At 35.3% G+C, this 27252-nt stretch overlaps 1 protein-coding gene across 3 annotated transcripts in view; it reads left to right on the plus strand.

The window, feature by feature from the left end:
• The window catches only part of Mitf (mitf), a 92520-nt gene extending 68343 nt beyond the window's left edge, over nucleotides 1–24177 (plus strand). For all 3 annotated transcript variants that reach the window (XM_053762728.2, XM_053762729.2, XM_053762731.2), the window contains 13 exons: nucleotides 7694–7796; nucleotides 8702–8809; nucleotides 10144–10245; nucleotides 10846–10974; nucleotides 11835–11997; nucleotides 12961–13202; nucleotides 13390–13518; nucleotides 13871–13921; nucleotides 14738–14792; nucleotides 15596–15723; nucleotides 16445–16556; nucleotides 17134–17256; nucleotides 18582–24177. In XM_053762728.2, coding sequence (XP_053618703.1) covers nucleotides 7694–7796; nucleotides 8702–8809; nucleotides 10144–10245; nucleotides 10846–10974; nucleotides 11835–11997; nucleotides 12961–13202; nucleotides 13390–13518; nucleotides 13871–13921; nucleotides 14738–14792; nucleotides 15596–15723; nucleotides 16445–16556; nucleotides 17134–17256; nucleotides 18582–18712 — 1576 coding nt within the window. In that variant the 3' untranslated portion in view covers nucleotides 18713–24177. The remainder of the gene's footprint in view (nucleotides 1–7693; nucleotides 7797–8701; nucleotides 8810–10143; nucleotides 10246–10845; nucleotides 10975–11834; nucleotides 11998–12960; nucleotides 13203–13389; nucleotides 13519–13870; nucleotides 13922–14737; nucleotides 14793–15595; nucleotides 15724–16444; nucleotides 16557–17133; nucleotides 17257–18581) is intronic.
• The last annotated feature ends 3075 nt before the right edge of the window (nucleotides 24178–27252 follow it).

The following is a 27252-nucleotide window of genomic DNA, read 5'->3' on the forward strand; positions in this document are numbered from 1 at the left end:
ATGCCTTATCCTAATTATGTAAGTAAAATGCGCAGTTCCATGTCAAAGTACTATTGACATACCAACAAATAAATCATAACTTCGAAAAGCGTGAAAGATACGACTATCGGGGTTAATCTTATCAAGAAATTCAGTGGCGAATAACCTTCCGTTGTAATTAGTTAATGTTGCTTTGCAGCTCATTGTGCTTGTCCGACTGACTGAAAAATGAAGCTGAGAAAATTGAAAATATACAATCTTTGGAGAGAATGCTGCATTGCTCTAGCACCGCTGCCAGTTTTACATTTTTTTTTTATTAGGACAAACAACACAGATTGAGCTAGCCCCAAAGTAAGTTCGAGACTTGTGTTATGATACTAACTCAACGATACTATATTTTATAACAAATACATATATAGTAATAATATTATAATTAATATATATATATATAATATGAATATTAATTATAATATTGGCATAGATGTTGGCATGATATATATATATATATCATGCCAACATCACATATCAGTGGTGTTGCTATGGCATAAAAGAAGTCTCGCAAACCGAGTTGTCAACTCAGGTAATGCATGTAACCATGTAACTACAGTCGCATGACGTCTCGTCCAGCCTTGCTAAATCGTCTGTCACGCGAGCACCAACGAGAAGTACAAACACAACATGGTGGTTACGTCAAAATTGGTGGTGGTCCACGAAATATATAAACATATAAATTAGGTTAAGATGTCAGGAACGATACTAGATGTTAATGTTAATAATTAATTTATTATAACGACCCCTAAGAGGGACAAATGTCAGTAACAACAGAAATAAAAACTTGTAGCAGAGGATGGTTTATGGTTAAATTTCCGAAAATTGGACACGGTTAGTAGGAAGGTAAGGAATAAAATTCTATTACCTGCATTTAATGGTCTTAAAAATCTACAAAACGTAAAATAATTGATACCATCACTGTTTTTTGTAGTATTTTGGACGGCAAGCTCCAGGAACAAGATTACCTGGTACGTTTATCAACTTTATGTCGAGGTAATGATAACAGAGAAAGTGCAATGAATTTATAAGTTGAGACCTTCTTTTTTGAGCTATTGTACTTATGAGATCTAAATAATACTATAAATGATTCAAATCTATTAAGTTTGAACAAAACTGAGCGGCGGCGGGATGAATTGTGATTGATGAAATGTGGTCAACGGATTAGAGGCAATTGATATGGGTGGCTTGGATTCATTAACTAATTATATGTTTGGTCATGCGCGGAGTGGGACCGAATGAATGAAGTTGGACTGGAAATGGAGTTTTATATTTTGTAACTCATGCGTTAGATAATCTGGATCTTAACTGCCTAGGATAGGGAAATGTAGCGGGAACTGAGGGATACCTATATCTTGCTATTGCTAGGTACCTTTCTTCTTCTTTTCAGCTCAATCATACGAATACGAAGAAGAAGAAGATAATCGAATACGTGCAAATTCAAAGCAGCAATCGTAGATGGCTTGATTTCAAAATTTTTATTCAAATTCAAAATTATTTATCCAACTTAGGATGATATACATCACTTAATGACGTACGAACATATATTGACATCAAAAACTACTTAAAATCACAATCCGCATGGGATAAATTTGTCTTTTTCTTAGATGTCGTTGTAGATTTATCACTTTTTTTACTTTTTATTGTGAATGTGTGTCTATTTGGTACAAATAAATGCATTTATCCATCTAAAACTAAATCTTCTACCGACTTTTCGATTCCGATTAGTTTTATTTCTTTTTTTTCATCGATATTTAATAAGAGAATTAATCCAAAGCGGTGAGACACATTGTTCAACGTTACATCGACGTTTATATTGAGACCAGTCTGTTGAACAACAACTGTAATAGCATCAATGGGTGTTGTTTTATATTCACAACAGTATCTATTTCGCGATTTTGGACAACGTGGCCTAAATACCTGATGATTGTCGAAACACTATCACGTCACACGAGGATAATAACCAGGAGTGATTTTGTTGTTGCATTAGGCAAAACGTGCCGTTGAATGACAACGATATTTTGCATAGAAATAAACGTACTTATTTAAGGACAAACCACGCAGATTGGCCTCAACGCCCAATACAGCCTATGGACAAAACACATTGATATAATCTAAGGTATCCTAATCCGAACTAATATTATAAATGCGAAAGTTTATTTGCTTATTTATTTGTTTGTTTGGTACCCAGTAAAGAAAAGATATAATGTTAATATATTTATATACTTGTCGTAAGTATATAAATATATTAACGTTATATCTTTTAATGTTATAATATTAGAAGGCGCCAACATTTTGCAATACTCGTAAAAGGTAACTATGACGACCTCGGTGGCGCGGTGGTAAAGTGCTTGCCTCTGAACCGAGAGGCCCCGGGTTCGATTCCCGGCCGGGTCATGATGGAAAAGTATCTTTTTCTGATTGGTCTTGGATGTTTATCTATATATGTATTTGTTATAAAATGTAGTATAGTTGAGTTAGTAACCGATAACACAAGTCTCGAACTTACTTTGCTAGCTCAATCTTATTTTTCGTGAGGGACTACCTCTGATTATATCTTCAAATGAAGCGGCTCATATAATAGTGATCGAACTTCACTTGGGAGTTCGTTTGATCGTCTAATATTTATTATTTATTGTAATTACAAGATTATCGTAACACTTGTTTGGCGAATATATAATATGAATACCTTCACGCTTTATCTACTGAACCAAACTTCTTGAAATTTTACGTGCGTGTAGTCTGAAGTACAAAGAACGTACCTTTCATCCCGTGGGCGACGCTGCAAGCAAAGATCTAGTACAATATAAATATTATTTATTGTCAAAAGAGAGAAGACAGACAGAAACATTCACATCATGTTTATTGTGTATCAAAATAACATAGTATTTTTTAGCTAACTAGGCTTATAGTTACTTTTATCTGGAATTTTCCATGTGATTGGACCCTTCAGCTTCTAAGGGTGGGTTGCACCGTCAAGTTTGACGTTAACTGTAACGTGCTCAGAAAATCGCTAAGTACGACATTTTGTCTAAACGTCAGCGGCGCACCGTTTAAAATCAACGTCAAATTTGACGGTGCAACTCACCCTAAATATATAGTCTGATTGTCGTTAACGTCTCTTGTACTACTTAGAATGAGAAGTGAATGCATCGCGTGCTGATAATGCGGTGTTTAAATAATGATTTGATTGACTACGAGCAGATTGCTGGCGTCATGGCTCTCACCACTTCACAAGCTCAGCGAGACGCAACCTTTACATGAATCTTTGTTTCTTTACATTGTAATGTTCTGCCGGCTACTATAGGCGGACAGTTTGCCGTTAGCGGCGAATTTAACGTACATTGCTGGTTTTTTCTTGTAGTAATAACAAACTCATACAAACCATATATGTAATATAGTCTTGAGTTCGCCAATAGTGTACCCTTATACATATTATAATTAACAAAGTCCTCTGCTGCCTCTGTCTGTCTGTCTGTCCGCGATAAACTCAAAAACGGCCGCTAATTACTAATAAGTAGATACACCTTATAATAATAAATAATATATATAAAGGGAATAGCTGCATAAGAGAGGAATATTTTTGCATGAAAAAAAAAAACATTAAGTATGTGGAATGCATTGGAATGCCACTATTTTCGGTCCTGACCGACCTCTATGCTCCCGTAATAGTGGCGAATTTCCATTGAAATTGTTAGATGGGTGTGCTGTATACTGTTCGTCTCGTGTTCAGGTTCACGCGTGCGATACTGAATGAGGTCAAATGAACGACTTCCCAGAACGAAGATGAGATGGCATACTTTTAAAAAAGGATAGAAATATTCCTGTTTTTTAGGAGTCGCATTTTTAGGTTAGTTTTTGTTCAATGAATAAGTTTACCTGTTAAATCTCTAATATTGATTAAAATGTGGTTATCCGTACCACTAATATTATGTCATAGTAGAACCATGTAGAATAAGTACAATATAATCAGAATATACCAATATAAATATATATATTATAAATAAATGAATAAATAAACATATATTAGGACAAATCACACAGATTGAGCTTGAACGAGTTCGAGACTTGTGTTATGGGATACTAACTCAACGATACTATATTTTATAACACATACATATATAGATAAACATCCAAAACCCGGGCCAATCAGAAAAAGATAATTTTCCATCATGACCCGACCGGGGATCGAACCCAGGACCTCTCGGTTCAGTGGCAAGAATTTTACCACTGCGCCACCGAGATCGTCTGTGGTCGTCATAATATGTTTATGTAATGACAAATGTGTGTTCATGTTGACAAATATTTTGTAATAATTTATTTTAATAATTAATTCGTGTTAGTATCTAAAATAATTTCACTGTCTGTTTATCCATTTTCTAATGAAATGAATAGATATTCCTACAGTCAACAGCACTATCCAAATTCATTGAGTTCTCGCCGCTATTACCGCGACATGTAGCGTTACTTGATGTGCTGTTGACTGTACATAAACGTCTGTGTAAACAAGACCTTAAATATCGTTAAGAGTACGAAAAATTCTGTCGTATTTTTGTGTCAAAATCCCAAAATCCTGTTAGCTTAGTTTGTTAACATCATACTTTTTATTTTTCACTAACAAATTAAAGAAATTGGTAAAACTGTAATGGCGGCGCTAGTGTGCGCGTATATGTTGCCAAATTCGTCGCCATTGTTCTAAATCGATTTCACACAGTTAAAAAAATAAATAAATAATTTTAATATGAGTAATATACGAGTCGGGTAAGTACATACGAGGCGGTTATAAGTTATGATCGTAACAGACTGGCGACAATATTGCGGGAATTAACGGTCAAGGCGCTCCCGCCCCGCAATGTCAGTTACATTTGTAACCTATAGCTTTGAATGTGTAATTTAAATATTATATACTTAGATTGGTGGTCTCAGAGCGTTTCGACCGCTGCGACCGCGCTGTCATTACGATCATTTACAAAATCAATTTATACTATTATTATAAAGAGGTAAGCGTTTGTATGTGAGGCGGGTAATCTTCGAAACTACTGGATCATTTCAAGATTGCTATATTTAATCTCAAAATTCCCACGGGAGCGAAGCCCCGGGCAACATCTAGTCATTCATAAAATTTACATTACACAGAGTACAGATTAATTATTTTAAAACTTGTCTTTGTTTAAATTTTAAAAATTATAATGACGGCGCGGATACAACGTTCGAAACGCTCTGAGAACCTACTACAAGTATACCGAGATAGTGATAAAAAAACCTGTTGCCAAAATTCCACCGTACTATCAAATTTTATACATATATCCTTTATTGTGTCTGTAATTATGACATGGTTAACCAGTTTAGATGAACTTGGACAGTTTAAAGCGTCCTTATCATACACCATCTCAAATGAAAACTTAACTGATAAAATTACCACATAAAAATAAGAAAATCCCTCGACATATTTCTGATGGACAACTAAATCCTATGTTTGCATTTAACAAGTTCATTATTTACTTCGTCCGGTGTTTGTCTGTTTGTAATATCATGTCTTGAACGTTTAATCCAGTTCCCTGTTTATTTTAAAAGAATTTGATTGCGATGTAATCTTATGTCATCTGAGCGTCTTCCCGGTCACTTCCCGCTGGGCGTCGGAGCCCAGGGTCCGCAATCGGATGACGATGTAATCCCAACTAAAAGATATGCGAAAGGGTGGTTCGCAGAGCGTTTCGACCGCTGCGGCCGCGCTGTCCATAATTTTCTTGAGAAGGGAATCATTAGGTACCTTTAAGACCGGAATTAAGTTATTTCCTGCAGGAAATTCACTCGGGCGAATTTGCACAGATTTCAATGCACATCATTGCAAAAATAGCCATAGTTTTTCCTAAAGACTACAACATGGATTTCTTCAAAAAGGGCTTGAAAAGATTCGTTCAGGATCAGCGTTGCGCGTGTGACAGCCCCTGTGTTGCAGGCGACCATAAACTGCGGTGACCACTTACTATGAGATAGGCCGCGTGCCAGTTTAGTATAGAACAAGACTTTTACAAAAACGACATTTTTGCCGCAATTGTCAACAGACTGATCATAAAGCGTTCAACGCGCGTCAATGATAATTGTGTCCGTGTAGTAAACCGTTCCCTCATTGGGATCCGATCCTGGATGCACCATCAGGTCATGCTTATCATATTGTGTATCATATCAAGCATTGTCATGGAAACTGAAGCGACGAGAGAATTTTCAACTCTGTAGCACAATTAGAAGTGAATCTTTAACTTTTCATTCAGTATATTTAATATGTAATGTGTAAAACTGTGGAGGAGAAATAAATGGTTTTTTTTTTTCAAATTTTTATTCAAATAAGCAAATCCCTCAGGCTGTCATATAAAGCCAATGCGACACACGTACCTGTTGTTATCAACTGTCAGTCACAAACCCTTGACCTACAACTGATTCAGTGCAAATAGATAAGATTGGCTCGTAAGAAACCAGTCACGACATATTTGTTGTGGTGTTTGCTACTGAAGCAACACCGGTTGCAACATATGTATGCGTGTATTCAGGTATTATTTTATTATCATTACATAGTATAAAACAAAGTCGCCTGCCCGTCTGTCTGTATCTAAGCTTTCTTCTTTAATGGATTTTGAAACTATAGTCATTGCAGGTGCAGTGTGTTATTGCTAAGGATTGTTGTCAGATTTTATTCAAGTCGCCTAAAGGCATCTGACATAACTTTTACGACTACTCACTTCCATCTAGTGGCAGGTAGTCGCATAGGTACACACTAGGGAACTAAACTGTCAACCAGTGTGCAGATTTCCTCACGATGTTTTCCTTCACCGGAAGCAAGTGAAACTAATATGAGACAGATTGGTATACAAACTTATACGGCACGAGTAGGAAACGAACCTGAGGCCTTTCGATACACAGGCGGGCGTCTTAACCGCTACAGCAATAGTTTTTTTGTTCTCAAAGTGGCCTGTCATCCCATATTTATAATGCGCTTCCATATCCATCCATGTTATCAAATGCTTCCATAAATGCGAAAGTGTCTGTCTGTCTCTTACGCTTTCACGGCGAAACCTCTGGACTTATTTTGATAAAATTAGGAATAAATATAGTTAAGTACCCGAAATCAAACGTAGGTCGCTGCGGGCGAGACTGCGAGCAACATCCTGTTAACTATAAAACCGTTAAATTATTTAATGAACATAATTTTACTATTAGAAAAGCATGGCTAATATTTATGATACGCAAGGTTATGGAGAGGTTGTATGTATTATGGAATAACTTTTACTATGCCATACATATATAACGTATGATCACCGTCCCTTAGCGTGACCGTAATTTGTTGTCTCTTTCATAATAGGCATACAAACATTTCTGACATTTGGAATTATGTATTTTCGATTTTGACCATTGCTTTTCACGTAAACACAATTTGAATACCCGTGGACGGTGAAACATGTAGGATTCAGTGTTTTTTTTTAACACCACATTGTAAAAAAATGTAAAGTAATCATATTCAAATCTAATTACGCTTTTGAGCGTTATTACACCTTATTCATCACTGAACTCAATTCCATGATTATATTAACATACATTATATACTCTTTATTTTTATAAATGTAACAAAAACCCTTCAGACATGTCTAATCTGTCTGTCTGTTTGTTCCAGCCCGCCAACGTTCAAGACCCTCACGCCGACGTCTCGCACACAGTTGAAGCAACAGTTGATGCGAGAGCATGCGCAGGAGCAACTTAGAAGAGAATCTTTACAGGTTATACTATGTTTTATTTTTTTCTTTGTTAAGTAGATAGATGATGATTTTCTTATCTATTTGTTTGGTTGTTACCTATAGCAGGGCAGGTAATAGAGTATTGAATAGACAACAGTAATTGTAGTTGGTATTAAAATGTAAAGGAGGGGTTTAACTTAAAAATAACAATCTTGTTTAATGAATGCCATCAGCTGCCATCTTGGTTAATGAACCTTTCTAATGGTGAACGAATTTTTGAAATCGTTTCGGTAGTTTCGGAGATTACCCACCTCAAACATACAAACTCACAAACGCTTACCTTTATAATAAATAGTATAGATGAATATCATTAAACTGTGATATCAGGGTCTGTCTGAACTAACTCTTCTCCTGATTTTCTGACGTTAGTTTTATTATGGTGATCTTTCAAACATTTTCTCCTAACTTTGTTAAACCCGATTAGCTTTGACACCTGTCATCTCACCTACGATTCAAACCACGCGAACTTTAACATTCAAAAGAGTGCTACAATGAGCTTGTGGCGGCACGTACTGTATTTGCATACCCGACTCTTGCGCAATGCCGCTTGCTGGATGTCCGCAAGGTGGACTAAATGACACATTGCCTAAATGTATCGTCTCATAATTTTTAAACCCCGACGCAAAAAGAGGGAAGTTATAAGTTTAAGTGCCGCTAAGTGTGTCTGTCTGTATACGTGGCACCGTAGCTCATCAACGGGTGTACTGATTTGGATGCGGTATTTTTTATTTGATAGGTAATTTTTATGCGGTGGTTCTTAGATATTTTTAATCAAATTCCGTTCAGCGGATCAAAAGTTGTAGCGTAATGAATATTGAAAGTCGGGGGTTTTTTTTTTTAATTTGTCTAACAAATAAACTTTGTAATGTATTTAATCGTGTCTGCAGGCACAGCAAGCAGGGCAGTCCAAAGACAATGAAGATAAGAAGAAGTCCGCACCGGCGGAGGTGCCGCGGATCGCGCCTCTCGTCGATCTACCTCCACAAGTTTTACAGGTAAATAATATTACAACTCGTAAAACAATGTTACCTCGCTTCAAGGCGTGACAGCTCCGAACACAGCCGGGAACATGCGGAAATGAGAGAGAGAGTTGGTAAGTAGTACAATGGACTTAAATTTAATTGGGATTCCTTTGGTTCTTTTGAAGTAACTATTGAGAAAAACAAATGACAACATTACAGTGATTTAAGCTAAAGCGTTCTCATGTGTGGTTCCGTCTTGACTATACTATACGTAGCGAGACAACGAGGCGGCATGAATATTTATTTTTCATTATTTTTAACATAAAGACCAAGATTCTGGCTAGTTGTAAAAGAAAGGTAAATAGATGGTGGCGTGTGCTTCCGCCCTAGAATAGGACCACTCCATATCCCATCGTCAATTTAGTACGAGGCGGCTAAGGTAGGCAGTCTAGGCGGCAGTAGGTGACAACATTCTCAAGAATGGTTAACGTGGGCATGCGGCCATTTGTAAAATCGCAGCCGAATCATCCAAACTTAAAGGATTTTTTTTACGCTAACTCCGGGCTTCGCGGCTTCACAACCGCGAACGCAACCGGGATGCCGTCTATATGCATAGATGAGATATTACATACGTATGTACGTATGTATATGTTACTGTAAAAGCACGAACTACCGTAAATTCTAAGATGTTCCAGTAAAACCTAAGATTTACCAACTCTTAATGGTAAAAGTACGAACATTTTGCGATTCGAACTTTTACCACCATTCACTTGGTAAATCTTAAGATTTACATCAAAGGCATGGTAAATGTTGAAAAAATAATTTTACTTTTGTTATTATTTACTATGTAATAAGTATTTTAAAGGTTATACCTTACCTTTAAAATATATTACCTTCAAAAGTTAAAAACATTTATAAATAAAAATACTTACCAAATAAAAATAATTTAAAATAGGTAAGGATTTGACTAATTACTTAGTTAATTAATTACTCTCATAATTATGATACCTACATATAAATATCTAAGATTTGACTGAAAAATAAATGATTAATAAGAATTAATCATTGTTTTATTCCCAAAACCAACATTTACCAGCCGTCAGCAGCAAAACCTAGCATATACTAAATTCCAATGTCAAAAGCCCGAAAAAAATCGTCAATTATTTAAAAATCATTACATTTACCAACCCATACCGGTAAATCCTAAGATTTTCTGAAAAAACTTAATATTTACCTGTATACGGACTTTTACAGTAACATATATACGTATACACGGGCCTTGAACATTGAACCTAGCAGAACCAAGTATAATTTAAAAACACCTACTTATTTGATGATCTAACAAAATGTTTTTTTTTTCGTTCCAGGTCCGAACAGTTCTGGAAAACCCCACCAGGTATCACGTGATCCAGAAACAGAAGAGCCAGGTGCGGCAGTACCTCAGTGAATCCTTTCAACCGACAACACAGGTACGACATAGCGGGAATTATGATAATTGACTAAAACTATCATATAATTTCGGCGTGAAAATTCATAAGGGCTTTCATATATAAATTGAATCCCAACTAATACGAGTATTATGAATGCGAAAGTAGATTTGTTCTTTTGTTACCTCTTCTAGCTTTTATCTACACAACCAATCTTCTTGAAATTTTGCATAAACGTTGGACTTGGTTGAAGTACAGAGGACATAGGTTATCACGCCGGGAAAATAACTGTTCCCGTGGGAAAGTCACGTGGACGGAGCCGCAGGTTAATGCTAGTTTTACTAATCCTACTAAAGTTTGTGAGGACGTACTATGTGTGTATGTATGTTTATTACTCTCTCACCCAAAGTCTACGACAGATGGCTATAAAATTTGGTACACGGGTAGAATATAACATGGAATGACACATAGGGTACTTTTATCCTGAATTTCCCACGGGAGCCAAGCCCCGAGGCGCAGCTAGTAAGTACTATAATTAAACTTGAATATGACTGACTATGCAACGGGAGTTTATGTCGTATGTACTGTTCAAGTGTTTATTGCTGATTGATTTGTGATGAAAGTTGATGTATATATCCGCAGAGCAATGGTCGGGGCGCGCCGGTGCAGTCGGCGCCGGAGCTGGGCAGCCGGACGCCCGGCTCGCCGGACCGGGCCTCGTGCTCCAGCCTCCTCAGCCCGGGGCTCTCCCGGGGCACCAACAACTCTGAGGTGAGGAAACACTTGTTGACTATGGTGACTGGCAAATTAATCTTCGCGACTTCGTATGTCGCTTCGTTGGTGAACTCAAATGATGATGTGTCCTATTTTTAACCCCCCACGCAAAAAGATAAGTGTTATAAGTTTGACCGCTAAGTGTGTCTGTCTGTCTGTCTGTCTGTGTATGTGGTACCGTAGTTCATCAATGGGTGAAGCGATTTTTTTATCATACATCATTTATTGACGTCAAAAAATTACTTTAAGTACTGCCAACTTCCAAAGCGCAGGTGAAGAAGACGCGGCGTAACAAACTTCACCAAAGACATCAATTAACAAATGTAGGTTTTATACATATATATAAAAAAATAGTTACCTAATTTTCATGCGGTAGTTCTTATATATGTTTGATCAAAATCGGTTCAGCCGTTCAAAAGTCGGGTTTTTTTGTATTTGTCTAACAAATAAACTTGTTATGCTCTAAATGTTTTGTGTGCAGAGAGGACATGTTATGATACCATCAACATAATTAGGACAGGTAGGACAGATAAGGTTCATGTAAAATGGAAGGAAATTTAAAATAGACTACCTGCCTCATTAAACTACATTTCTATTGAGGAATCACTTACAAAATTGCTGTCAGATTGTTATATTTGACGAGTAAAGTGAGATTTTGAAAGACACTGTTTCTTTTGGACACTGGTTCGCCGCCGTGGTAAACCACAGTGATATGCGTATCATCGGTCTGACAACCAGGGATGCGAAGCGGGATACGAAAAAGTAGGGAACCGAACTCTGAACTCCGATGCTGAGGAAGCAACAAGACACGCTTAGATGAGAGAGTATTGGTTGTTGAATGTGTTGAGTTGGTCCAGGCGGACGAGTTCCTGGACGACATCCTGTCGCTGGACGCGGGCGCGGGTATGTCGTCGGGGCCCGCGTCGGCCGCCAGCTCCGTGGCCGGCGACTGTCTGTCCGGGGACGCTGACGTCACAGCCCTCGCCAAGGACCGCCAGAAGAAGGACAACCACAACATGAGTGAGTTTATATTAAGATATATAATACAATTATAAGTGGGCTATGTCTGTAAATTCAACGGCATATCATGTTACCTTGCATGAACCTCTATGACGCGGCAATTGGTAGGTTCATGTGCTGTTGACTGTACATAGAAGATAATATTAAATAAAAATTAATATCGGAAGTCATGATGGGACTAATTGAAGCCAAAACAATTTTTTTAGAATTTTTGTCTGTCTATCCGTATTTTTGTTCGCGTAAAAACTACTATACATCCGCAAGTACTATATACCTAATTTAAGTGAAAAAGTATCTGTGAAGGTCTAATTTATGAAGTGCTTTGATGATGATATGTAAATTTTATTTTGTAGATGGTAAGTAAATTTTATTCTATTGTTTTTTGTACTACTGAGAAATCAAACAGTTTTGAGGAAGTGTGGAAATCTCACGGCAAGTGGTCACCGCAGTCTGCGGATGCTGCAACACCAGGGGTGTCACACGCACGTTGCCGCCTATGTTAACAACGAGATCTTTTTGGGATTGCCCATACTACCGTGAGCCTCTGATCTAGAGTTTCTCACCTCGGTCCTCTAGGTTTCTCACTTGAATGTTTCAGACTATTTGAAAGTGAATATTATTCTGAATTGTTTCTTATTCTAACAATGTTATTTCCTTCAATATATATATATATATATATATATATATATATATATATATATATATATATATATATATAATCCATATGATTTGTTATCCCTCTTTCACATGAACACGGAACAATGAATTTAAGTTTTTTTTTTGTGTGTGGAGATAGTTGGAAGGGTAGAGAGTGACATAGACAGGTTTATTTTAATATATTGAACATTTTATTTTATATGTATGGATCTTTGCTCTGAAAATAAATGATTATTATTAATTATTATATATATATTATTCAGTTATAAAAACATCAAATAATTTTAAATTTATCTTGACTTTCAGTCGAGCGTCGTCGCCGGTTCAACATAAATGACAGAATCAAAGAGCTTGGGACGTTACTCCCTAAAACCAACGACCCGTTCTATGAAGTCATCCGGGACGTAAGGCCGAACAAGGGGACGATCCTCAAGAGCAGCGTGGACTATATCAAATGTTTAAGGGATGAAGTAAATAGGTTGAAACAAAGCGAACAGAGGAGAAAACAAATTGAACTCCACAATAGGAAGTTAATGCTTAGAATACAGGTGAGTTTTGGTTGAGATTTTATGCGGTGGTTCTTACATATGTTTGATCAAAATCTGTTCAGCCGTTCAAAAGTTGTAGCGAAATGAATATTGAACGTCGGGGGTTTTTTAATTTGTCTCACAAATAATCTTGAATATAACAGCATTTTCACCGACAGTTTTCTCGATAACATTATTATTATCCCAGGAATTAGAACGCCTAGCGCGACTACACGGTTTGCCCGTGACGGACGACGGCTGGGCGTCGCCGCACGCTGACGACAGCGGGGTGGAGACCGCCGGCTCCGAGTGTCATCCTTCCCCTAAACATGCTCCGGTGAGAATTATACTTTTATCATTTTACAATAGACTAGACGTTGCCCGGGGCTTCGTGGGAATTTTGAGATATAGCAATTATGGATAACGTACCTTTCTAATGGTGAAAGATTTTTTTAAATCGGTTCTGTAGTTTTGGAGATTAAAACATACAAGCTCACAACCGCTCTATAATAATAGTATAGATAACAATGTATCTTTCCGTATTCTATTTCGTAATCAATAGTTTGTGAGATCATTGTTTTTGTGAAGAGGAATTAACAATTATAATTATTCCATATATTTTTTTAATAAAATTAAGCAAGCAAGTTTATTTCAAGTTTCATGGTTTTCATTGTAAAATTTGATGACAGGAGCTGTCCTTACCCAAATTGGAACCAACGTCGTTTATGGAGCTAGAAAAGGTAAATTTTACCTTCAAGCTTAAGAAATCTATGTGCTTTTTTATGTGTGTGCTATCCAAGACATGTTAAACTTGATGTAATTAGGATAGCACTAGTGTTTCTCGCTCGTTTCTCAACAAATTAGTGGTGGAATTTATTATGCTATATGTTTATTCGTAACGCCATTATTATTAACATGAATTATCGTACCATTTCTGCTTAATTGTCATGTGTTTCTCATTATAGCTATTACTTTTACATACAAGTATATATTTTTGTGTTATTTCGTGTTACATAAATAATGTCAATTCTACGTATACCGTTTTTTTATGTTTTATATCTTAATTTTAAAAAATGCGTGTCTCATGTTAACTCATAATTAAACATTTCATGCATCCTGATATTAGATGAAATATTTAATGATTGAAAAATGAATATATTAAATGAATACGTTTGCTCCCATTCCCAGAACTTATGTTCTTCTCTCACTATTCCTATGATTTAAGATAATAGAACTAGTGGAACTCTTAGGGGGTTTTACAGATGGGAACAAACGCTTAACCCGCGTGAGCGTGCAGAGAAATCTCTGCAAAAGTGGAACAGATATGATTTTCATAAAAAATTTCACCCCACATTAAGGTGGTAGATTTTTGAAAAAAGTAGTAGCCTATGTAAGAACGGGGTTCTTTAACTACATGCATACCAAATTTCATCAAAATCGGTTCAGCGGTTTAGCCGTGAAAGCGGAACAGACAGAGACTTTCGCATTTATAATATCAGTATGGACTTGTTCGTAATATAGTTAAATAAAATATATATACCTGTGGTGTGGTGCAGGACGTGGTGCTGCCGGAGCTGCTGCGTCCCGCGGCCGACTGTCTCGACGCGCTCGGTGAGTCTCGGCCCCGCTGCGGCCGTCGGCTCCGCGCGGAACTCAAAACATATTCTCGCTCGTTGTCGCCGCAATTTTTTTTGTTACCTGATTACAGCAATTCGATTTATTATAAATTTGCAACTTAATAAATAAAGAAGAGAGAGAGAGAGAGAGAGAGAGAGAGAGAATAAGGCTGGATATAAATGCTTACTCGCGTCATTATTGCCGCTGAAGTATTTAGGAAAATATTACCGGCAAAATGTGGGGTTAGATAACAGACTATTGGCATATCCTCGAATCAAACCCCCCACCTGCTGCCATATAATAAAATAATATAGATATACATACAGGTATAACGTATGTACATGTTATGGATATATAGTATCATTAAGTTAGTACACAAGTCTCACTTCAGTCTATGTGATTATTTATATAATGTAAATGAAATAAATAAATGTATTCAAACTTGACTAATAGACTTTCGCACTTTTAAATGTGATTAGAGATTTATAATATTCGTGTGAATTAGCAACACACCGAAACGCCCGTGTGAATTTCGGGATAAAATATACCCTTTGTGCTATTCCAGGTACCCGTGTACAAAATTTCCACGAAATGCATTCTGTTCCGTTATGATATTAATAACTAATAATAATACATATAATAAAACAGTAAAACTATTTTGTCTGTACATTCAGCATTTTTGACTGAAATGGATAGAGGGACACTTAAAAAGAATATTTTTTTTTTTGTAATTTTTGGCCACGCGAACGAAGTCGCGAGCCATCAGCCAGTATGAAAATAAAATATGTTTTTTACAGACGGGTTAAAACTCGGTTCGTGTTCGCCGCTGAGCCGCGACGAAGGCCTGTCGCTGGGCGTCCTGGAGCCCGACCTGTGCTTGGATCCAGTTCCTGAACATCCGCTATTTAACCACAAGGATATTAAGGTAAGTGAAACCCAAGTACTAGCTTCATTTAATTAATTGCCAAACACCAAATGGTTCCAATGAATATTTTGATGTAATCATGTAACAGTAGCCATTTGTTAACCTCCGACGCAAAAAGAGGGGTGTTATAAGTTTGACCGCTAAGTTTGTCGGTCCATCTGTGTACGTGGCACCGTAGCTCGTCAACGGGTGAACCGATTTGGATGCGGTTTTTTTTATTTGCTAGCTAATTTTTATGCGGTGGTTCTTAGATATATTTGTTCAAAATCGGTTAAGCAGTTCAAAAGTTGTAGTAGCAAAATTAATAATGAAAGGCGGGGGTTTTCAATATGTGCAACAAAAAAACTTGTATTCATAATTAGAAGCTTTTATTTACATAACCTAATGCTATCCACGCCAACACCACTACAGCGATACAGATCAGTAACATAACACAGTACTTTTTCCACAATTCACGTGTCATTAGCATTGTCTAACAAATAAAGTTGTAACGACGACCTCGGGGGCGAAGTGGTAAAGTCCTTGGGTTCGATCCCCGGTCGGATGTTTTTCTGATTGGCTCGGGTCTTGGATTTTTATCTATTGATGTATATGTTATAAAATATAGTATCGTTGAGTCAGTATCCCATAACACAAGTCTCGAACTTGCTTCGGGGCTAGCTCAATCTGTGTGATTTGTATTAATATATTTAACATGTTTATTTATTTATATTTGTAACAGATGCGGCTGTCGCCGTCGCCGGCGCTGCTGGGCGAGGACGGTGCCGCCGCGCTCAACCTCGCGCAGATCGAGGACCTCATGGATGACGACTCCCACAACCCTGTCACTGCCGGTAAATTACCTAATTCTATTGACTCTGCTAAGTTCGGACCAAATAGAACGCCACTGAAACAGCACACATTTAAGTAACTTTTGTACTTATATCAAATTTATACTTAAGGACTCGATATATGAACCCATCACTTCCATTTAGAAATCTGGGATAAATTTTCGAGTTCCATTCACGTCAACATCGGTTTTGTCCTCGCTATGTAATGTCCGTATTGGCTTTCCACACCTCACCTAGCCTCGATTTTTCTTTCAATCAGTATTTTTAATTATCTATGTCATAAAAAATTGACGTTATAAAGTGCGTTGGAAGGAGTTGGGTGGAATCTTTGCCCAGCACTGGGACGGAATATGCCTATAGAAACTCATTTGAACAGTGTTGGTCCCTATCATGCCAGAAGGGCGTAACATTAGTTTCTTACAATTTTATTTCTAATAATATATCATAGTACATAATGTACATAGTCAAAAACTATATCAAAAAAGTTTTATTATTGTGATCAGAGTGCTGATTAAAATATAATATATATTTATAATCTCTCTGTCTTTCTTACTTAAGTGTTTGTTTGTTGTATCCCCAGGCGACCCCATGCTGTGCTCGTCTCCGACGTCGCAGCTGAGCCTGAGCTCAGTTGTGGCTGAGTGCGACTCCAGCTTGCAACATATGCTGAATGTGGACTCACAGTACATGCACCATAATACAGGTCAGTTAATAATCATCACTACATAGTATAAAATAATGTCTTTCTCCGCATCTGTCATTCTTCTTCATAGTCGTATACCTCATGACTGAGGGGCGTGATCATTACATGGAATGAAACACACGTAACAACTTTCTTGGCATTATTAATGGTGTGGTTTGCCATTGCCTTCTCCATTTCACACACAGGTCAATAATCAACAAGTGTGCAGATTTCCTCACGATGTTTTTCCTTCACCGGAAGCAAGTGGTGGTCGATGAAAACTACTATACATGAGTCAGATTGGTGTACAAACTCATGTGAAATATTAATATTAGCACCTTTTATGAATTTGTCTATCTGTTAAATCTTCATACGGCTAGTTTTCTTCGAAACTATTGAAACAATTGAGTTGAAATTTAGCACAGATTTGTTATATCAGTGGCTATCTACGGGCGTTAAATTAGGAAATGAAATAAAAAAGTTTTTTATTTTTTATTTTTCTTGTAGGCAACACTTTAGAGTTCTTATTTGCAAGTGTATGTTTTCATCAAATCATTCTTGTTTTTCTACACCAGTCTTATGGTACACAATGTCTCATACAATCGTGTTTTAAATTGCAATGCCCGACAGGGTATACATTGTACCTAGATTATAATGACTGAGGTGACTAAGTTACTGAATTACCTTACAGTACATTGTAAAAAGTAATAAATAATTTAATTTAATATAAATTACTCTTTATTTTTGTGTGTCTCATGTCGACTGAGCACGTCGCCGAACTCAGATGCCGATCGAATATTACCTAGTTTGTATTAGAGCTTTTATTTAACGCAATTTTAAACCAGCCGTGTATACATAATATATATACACTGCTGGTTTTTGTAAAACCAGATATACGTGTATAATTCTTCGAGACGCAATGTTCTCATTCGTGTCGACATCTATCCGAGTTCGGGGATATTGTATAGCCGGCATTAAGGTTAAATAAATAAATAAATATATTAGGATAAATTACACAGATTGAGCTAGCCCCAAAGTAAGTTCGAGACTTGTGTTATGGGATACTAACTCAACGATACTATATTTTATAACAAAAACATATATAGATAAACATCCAAGACCCGGGCCAATCAGAAAAAGATCGTTTTCCATCATGACCCGACCGGGGATCGAACCCGGGACCTCTAGGTTCAGAGGCAAGCACTTTACCACTGCGCCACCGAGGTCGTCACACACTTTCGGTCGGTTAACACTTTGAAAGTAATTTTGGAAACTTATAATAATTCAATTATTGAAAACTCGACTCCAACCCCTCATATATTAATAATCCCCTAAATCCCCCCCAGAATCGTCCCCACTACTGTCAGACGTGTCACTGTCTTGTCTGCCGCCGCTGCTGCTGCACGGACACCACCACGCACCGCATTCGCGCTCTCATCACAAACAGACTTGCTTCAACATGGACCTCGAGTGCTAGTGCAGTGCCACTGTACTGAACACATAGGCTGAAACAAAATGGCCGCCGTCACATGTTTTATTGACCGAGCGAGCGAGGACTAACATTCTACTTGGGGCAAAAATATTTTTTTTGTATGTGATGTTTGTAATGTTTGATGCGATAACTTTCGAACCGTTGGTCCGATTTTGTTGAATTTTAAAAGGTGTGTATATGTGTAGGATATGCCAATAGAATTTTTAAGTTCGTGGGGCATCAAAATCGGTTCGGTCGTTATTGAAATATTCAAAATTCCGTAAAGATATATTGTGTTCGCGAGGACTAAGTTCGCGGCGAACACCTGAGTTAGAGACAAAAGTGTTATATAAATGATTTTTTGTGGTTATTTATCTATGAGTAATAAAGAATTTTCAATTAAACTAATAACTACGAAAATCACTTTATGTAACACTTTTATCTCTAATCCCGCGCTGACGGCCACCATTTTGGTTCGATTTGTGTGCCGTGTTTACTATAGGGGCTAGTGTTAGCGAACAATCGAAAAAGATCCATATTATCGATATCGATAGCTATTTTGGAGCAATACTAATATAGTCTAATCGTCAGTCATCAATCGTTCAATAGCGATAGTGTTGTTCTTTATTAATAGTTTTGCACCAAAACCGGCTATCGATATTGTAGGATTGCTTTTTCTCAAACCATCGATAGTTGTCGATAGGGCCTACCATGAGACATATAAATACGTAGCACATCATTGAAATTCTCTCTTGTTTTACCCGACGCGTGCACGATATGGGAAAAAGACAGGATCATGTGGGGGTTAGTAACGTGCTACGCTGTGTGTTTCGTGTTGGACTTTCTGGTATGCTATATGAACCTAAAGTTTATTTTTCCAGATATTCTCAGTCTCTTAAGTAAGGATTTTGTTTTTGTATAATGCCGACTACACACTATCGGCGAAATCAGTCTGTCGACTCGATATTGCGTAGTATGTGTCTTTTTTAACTCAACTAAAAACTAGCCATGTACGTTAAAATTCACAGAGCCGGCATAAGATTTGCTTGCATAAAATAATTCTTTATTCATTATTTACTAGATCAATTTATCGCTAACATTATCCCAAGAGATATTTTCGGTGGAACTTTTGGTTCATAAAGTGTCGCCACCTAGTGGAATAAAGCTATAGTATACAGCGCCATCTATTGTTGAATAGTAGAAGTTAACATTATATTATTCCGCTGTTCAGATCAATTTTGTTCAAAGTCAAAACAATCTATAAAAATGTTATGTATTATGAAAACTAAAATATATTATTGTTATTATATTTATACCGAGAAAACTTTATTTCATTAACTTTGCCCAGAAATGTAAGCTGTATAAACAAAAGTTCGTAATAGTACATAAAGTAAGAAATAGATGGCGCAAAGTCGAATAAAAATTTTCATACAAAAAGATCAACTTCTTTCATTGTTTACGAGATCTCTAGAGGTATATGATCGTTCATAAGACGCATGAGTGTGAGGCACGTACTTCGAATAAGATTCTCAATGTATTGAGTAATGCCTGGGCAAAAAGTGCAAAATGAATAAGTTGTATCAAATTTAATGATATTATAAATATTAAGAGTAAATTAGCGACCAGACTCATCATCCCTCGATCGACACACATTAATTTATATTGTAATAATACTTACAAATTCGAAAGTAAGTTTATTTCTTACCCCTTTACGCATTATCTGTTCAACCAATGAATGTTTTCGTCCATGTGAAACATTTGTAAAACATACCTTTCATCCCAAAAAAAAAACTGTTCTCGTGAGAAATTCACGCGTAATGAGCCGCGGGCTAAAGCTAGATTTCTATTCCAGTCAGCTTCAATATTTTTCCGCTTATATTGTTATATTTCAACCAATTTACACTAAATTCTTAATTAATTTCATCGAAATTGGTCCAGTTTTTGATAAAATATGATGGTGTCATTGTTAGTAGTACACAACATACACTTTTTAGATCTATTCAGGTTTTTTTTTCCTCATATTTTTTGCACTTTTTGTCCCAAATTAGTGTGTATCCTCGAGTAATGATTCCGTATTTTGTATAACGTGTGCTTAGTATTATAATGTGGTGTTACTGCTGCTGCAAAGAATTCTAGTTATAATGTGTTCATTATTAACTTGTAGCACATATGTGAAATATCACATTTTATATGTTTATATAAATGATTTTAAACTGATTCAAGACTATCGTTGTTATATGATCAGCAATAATTTTTTGTGTCAATGTGACTATGATAAAGGACGCCAAAATCCTTTTTTTATTTGATACTATAAAATATTACACGACTGTCAGACTTAGTATATTTTTGAAATAAATTAGTATATTTTTTGTATAATAACTCAAATACCCATCTATACATATGACAAAATGGTAAGTGGGCTATGTCTGTACATCTGAGTATATGGTGGGTCGTTATGGACTAATAGAAGCCAAAACATTTTTTTTATTGTTTGTTCGCGCATCACGCAAAAGCTGCTGAATGGATTTTCTTGCGGTTTTAATACTTGTATAGCAAATTGTCTAACTTAAAGTCTGGTATAGTTTTCATCGCGATGAGTTGCTTAGAACCCGAGACATTGACAAAAATAAGTAAAAATATGTTAATGTATAAAACAGAAAAAAGTACGCTTTTTTTGGCAGTCGTGTTAAAACTTAAGATCATAGCTGAAAATAATGTTTGATAAATGAACAATAATCCCAGTAGAAAGCCAAAGAAACTTGCATAAAATTACAACACACAACATCTTTAACACAGGATAAGGCCCAATTTCGCCTCTCACTCACACTATACTGCCGTCTCATCATGAAAAGAGTTTTATTTTCTGAGGCATACATTTACATTTAGTAAATTAGACGGCGGTGTGTTACCGAACGTGAAAGGTATATATATTCAGATATGTCTTTGATATCGTTTCATACAAAATTATAATTAAAAACCCGGGTCGTTATCCTTTTTTCCGTCTTCTATAGAAATGGACTTTAAAAGACCATTTAATTTAATAACAAATCGTGATAATGGCGTTACCCGCAAATTTTCAGAATGCACTTGCATATATTGCATCTGTGTGAGGTTATGTTGTTGTGCAACATATATACGTATTTTAGAAGTACTTTGGTGCTCTTTTAAAGAGGTTGTTTATTATAAATAATTAGATAAATTTTCATGAATAAATAGAAAATTCAGAATATGTACAGTTTTTGTTATATATTTAGAACTTTTTAACTACACAAACGAAAACAAATAAGAATAATTTTGAATTAATTGGTGCTCCTTTAAAAGCTTTACCCACAATTCAAACATATATGTATACATAGTAAAAAAAATTGTATATCAAAACAAATATTCGAAAAAACATTATTTATTTTAAGTAGATCTTAACATAACATGTTAAATATGTTGAAAAAATATTGTTCCTTACTATATGTGTTGTTATATATATATAATAATTATATACAAACTGGTATATAAAGATGGACCACAATTTTATACATTATATAAATGTGATAAAGTATATTTTTAGATGATTGTTTACGGAATCTTGTCTTTTGTATAATAAAAAGCATTCAAAGTGCCTTGCTTATAGATAAAACCTTAGGGTGTGATTACACTATGCATATCAGCAAAAAAAATGTTTTATAGTATAACAGCTAGATCGTTTTGTAGCGAATTTTGTTATGAAAAGTTTTAGACATTCCTGCAAAAATTCTTGCGCGACGCGAAGCGGAGCGCTGTTAGCAAGCCATTACTAGTATAATATTTAGAGCGAGAGTGCTAAAATTTTTATAATATGACTCGGCAAATATACTTGATTAATATGTTAACTATGTTAATATATTATTTTATACATATTATATTGCATCTAGCATTTGCTTTATTCAATTTATTTGCTGATAACCCTAAGTTTGTTTAAATTAAATTGTAAATATGTTTGTTGATAACACTGGTTAAGATGACATGCATTGTTAAGTTTGCTATGAATTTATAGGACGCTGTTTCACAACGGTTGTTGATCTAGACAAATTATTAATTATCAACTTGTTACTAAGCTAATTTCGGCAAAGATGACGCGTTTTATTTCGATGTGGGACATATATATATATATATATATATATATATATTTAAATATTAAAATCTAAATGGGGAAAATAAATCGTCTTCTTAAAAAGTCGGTAACGCATTAGTGACTCTTATACGGTTACTGGTGTCCATGGACTGCGGTACATGCTTGCCATCAGGCAACCTGCATGTATGGGTCTACTATAAAAAAAAAAAAGAATCATGATAATATTTAAACATTTTTTTTTAGAAATTGGCAGCCTATACTATCAAAGTTGATCACTCAATGAATTTATTTCAATAAATAATTTATAGAACAAATATAATTTAACACAATTTTAGTTGTTAATCAGTGAGTCTTGTATGTTGTTTTTTGTTTTAGTTAATTAGAATATTTTGTTATGAGTTGCAGGCCTGAATGGCATTGCTGATTCGCTCGATATATATAATTAATATATATTTTGAAATATATTTATGATAGGCCTATTCCAATAAAATGTCGCCCATTATACAATCAAATTACTTGAATTCAATAGTGATAATGTATAATATTATTGAAAAATGTCCTTAAATTTTTATGTCGTAATAAAAAGTCAGCAACATAATTATTTTTTCCAACAAAAGTCGGGTAACAATCTACATTAATTTATTTGAGAGCAAAAATGTGGCCTACATTTTTGTGTTCATTTATTTTCTGGACGAACCTGATCAAGTCTATCTTACTCTTTTCTAGTAATTCTCCAAAAGGTTGCCTGGAAGAGATCGCTCACATTGATAAGGCCGCCTTTTGCACATAAAAATTTTATTTTCAAGATCGTAACTGTATGTATTGCTTTAAAATAAAGGGTTTTGTATTGTATTCAAGTTGTATGGCAGAAGGAATTATACTTCTTGACATCCAGTGTGAGGCAAAACATATAAAAATTCAGTATTGTACAATTAATTAGTTTGCATTTTGTTTTTATACATAGATCAATTTAATTCACAATGTAAATATTTTTTGAAATGGTTTATTAATTATGTGAAAATGATATTTCATAGAAACGTGATATTCCTTACTTATAAAAATAGTTTTGTAAGTAGAATTAAATATCATATGAATATCATAACTATTCTTAATATAATGTCTATTTTCCAATAAGTTTACAAAAACCAAGCTGAAGTATAAAAAAGATTTACAAATACATATTTTAAGACGATATTGTCGCAACAAAAAAAAATGTTGCTTATATTTATTTTTAGATGATATTTAAACATTTAAATTTTCGTTTTCGAGCGGAGCACAAACACAAGCTTACCATGTTGCGAATGTTATTTAATATTGTATGAGATTAAAATGTTGAAGTACAAAAAAGTAAATAATTGAAACGAGATTACCATTGGTCTTTTATTTTCCCCCGTCTTCAATCGCAGGATTGAGTGCAGCCCTCATGATGACCCTCAGAGTGACAACATGAAAATTTTAAAAAGTACTCTCAATAGAAATTTTTTTCTTAAAAAAAAATTGAACCATCTTCAAATTCTACTTCAACTACTTCCAGTTCCACTGAACTCTGAAATAATAAAGAAAATAATCTTAACTAATATTATAAATGCGAAAGTTCGACCAAACTTCTTGAAGTTTTATTTTATATTGTAATTTGAAGTGTGAAGAAGGAAATAGGATAGGTATCTTTCATCCCGGAAAAATGACTGTCACCGTGATAAATTTACGCGGGTGAAGCCGCGGGCAAGAGCTGTATTTCTATATATAAGGCATATAAGCAATTTGAGTTTATCTTATAAAGATTTTAGGATTAAAGACCTCTAATACAAGGAGGACACTTGACAGAATTTGCAACTTGTATATAAGTATGTATGCTTGCTTCAGTTGAAACATAATTTTTTTTCGTATATATAATTTATAATATAATTTTGCCTTAACGCAACGAATAACGATATTGTTATAAACTGAATTGATACTAGTATAAAGGGAAACAGTCTTTGGCATTGTAGAAAGTAAAGTCATTGATATTCGCCCCAATTTTTGATATTTTTAATATCGATCGCAATTTGACCGAATTGATTCGTCGCTTGCATAAAAACTGACGTTAATTCTGATTTGGTACGCTGCTGGGTGAAATAATGGTAAAATAGTGATGGGGAACCGTACAATTTAGGTTCACAAATATGTATTTTCATTACAGAAACATTGTGACACCTATCTGAGAACTAAAAAAAGAAGAGTTGTCAGTGCTATATATTACATCATTTTTTTAAAATTATCGTGTGAAGTTTCACGTGGAAGTTCCGGTATTCTGGATTGTCTATTAATGTTGCTGCTTTTTTCTGTTTGTTGATCTATACCTGGCTATCATACACAGAAATTTATTAAATCAGGTTGCGGAGATTATAGCGTGTTCATACATAATAATACTCTTATTATCCTATCCATACTAATATTATACTTAAATGAGAAAATCTATATGTCACGTTTTCATGATTAAACTGCTGGGCCGATTTTGATGAGTATTTTGGAAATATATACCGCGGATACAGCTATAGTATTTGATTGATTGAACAAATTAAAATCTCCCAAATTGTTCTAAATACCAAATATTGTATACAATTTTTTTTTATATACTGTTGAGCAGTTTGAGCAAAAAAATAAATTTAAGAATCTAATTAAATAATAAATTTAACTAATTGTACTTAATTGCAAAAAATATCGATAAAATAAATGACCATCACTAGCCGCGAACTGCCCAATTCTTTCTCCCCAAAACGCGATTATTTTTATTCATCCAAAATGCAACAATGCACCGTTTCAAATTTCCAGAAATTTGCGTTTTTGCATAAAATGCAACGCGGGGCGGCGCGTGCGACACATTAAAACGAGCGGTGTCCACGCTGCATCGGCAGTTTGGGATGAATAAAAATGTTTTTTGCTCCTTTCCGTCCAAACTATTTTATAGATTTTTTGTTTCTAATATGTCTTGATATACAAAGTGAAAAAAAAATACCCGGGGGATTGTGCATAATTTTCCATTGAAACCATTCTCGAATTTCTTGCGGTGGGGAGGATTAGGTACACGCATGCGCATGATGGCGTGCACACATAAAAATCAAAATATAATAATATATTGGTTGGAGTGTACATAAAATATTATTATCAAATTAGATTAAGAAATGAGAAAATAATTCTAGAGAGAAACAACGAATAATTATTCCGGTAATAGTAAGCAGAGAACAATTTCTTTATTAGTGGAACGTTTTTTTTATTAATAAAGATATTATTTGTAAATTAGAGAAGATATTGTATTTTTTCCTTGCGCTTCTTCAAAAAACAGTCCTATTTATTTCCGGGAACTTGAAAGCCCGTTTAGTCAATTTACGTATGCGCCTGTCACGCCGTGTGGTCACCCTACTAACATTGTCCGCTTGCATTGTTGCAATTGATAAAAGCGATACAGTTTCCCGTTTTTTCACAAATTTAAATGAACTCCCCTCGTGCCATTTGCATGGATCATGTTCGGTGAATATTTTATTTGGGGAACGAATGCAAAAAATTTAATGTGCGACTTTTTGTGCCGTCATTTCTAAATTGTGATCTGAGTTAAGCCGCGTTCTAAATTAAACTTGCACCAGTTTATTTTAGATATATGCATATATAAGAAGTATAACAGGTATAATATTATTGTTTAGAGTCCCAGTTTAATGTGTCGTAGGTTCTGCTAACGAATGTCAAGCAATGCCGATTAAAATTAGATTGGTTTCAAAATTTTACCCTTTTCCCTTTTGTTATGACCTGCACCAGGTCATTAAGTAGATATTTAGATAGGTTCTTTGTATGGATACGCATAAAATACCATGACGTTGGATCAAATGTACGAGTTTGAAGAGCTAGGTACTTAGGTAATGTATATAATTCCAATCCTATCCAAATTATTTTTTATTATACAAAACGACATGGTCACTAGATCCGACGGCGAAAAATTACAACAAATCAAATCATTTCCTTAACAAATTTATTCAACGACTGTTGTAGTTTAATAGCTGTCGGCCGCAACTCCGCCAGCAGTAGTATACGTTTGATCCCAGATCAATTCTAAATTTTATCAAAATCGACCCAACGTTTAGCCGTGAAAGCCTGACAGACATACTTTCGCATTAGAATAATTCTAATGCGAAAGTAGGGTTTTTACGTTTACGTTTTACGAGTGCCTATAACCTATACTTATTAAAAGCCACAACATAAATGCTTAATATGTCTGTGCAAAAAACCTTTTTTAGCAAAGAAGACAGAAGAAAACCTCGTCTATGTATATGTTTGACAAGATAAAAAAAACTACAGACAAACTGATATGCCTCAGTGCGGCGTCGCTACTGTGGAATAAAATTGGCCAGAAAGTAACCTTACAAAATTTTGCGAACTTCAACTAACGATTCAAGTTTCCTTGTCATTCTGT

This window comes from Plodia interpunctella, chromosome 23 (assembly GCF_027563975.2).
Source record: "Plodia interpunctella isolate USDA-ARS_2022_Savannah chromosome 23, ilPloInte3.2, whole genome shotgun sequence".
NCBI classification, from domain to species: Eukaryota; Metazoa; Arthropoda; class Insecta; order Lepidoptera; family Pyralidae; genus Plodia; species Plodia interpunctella.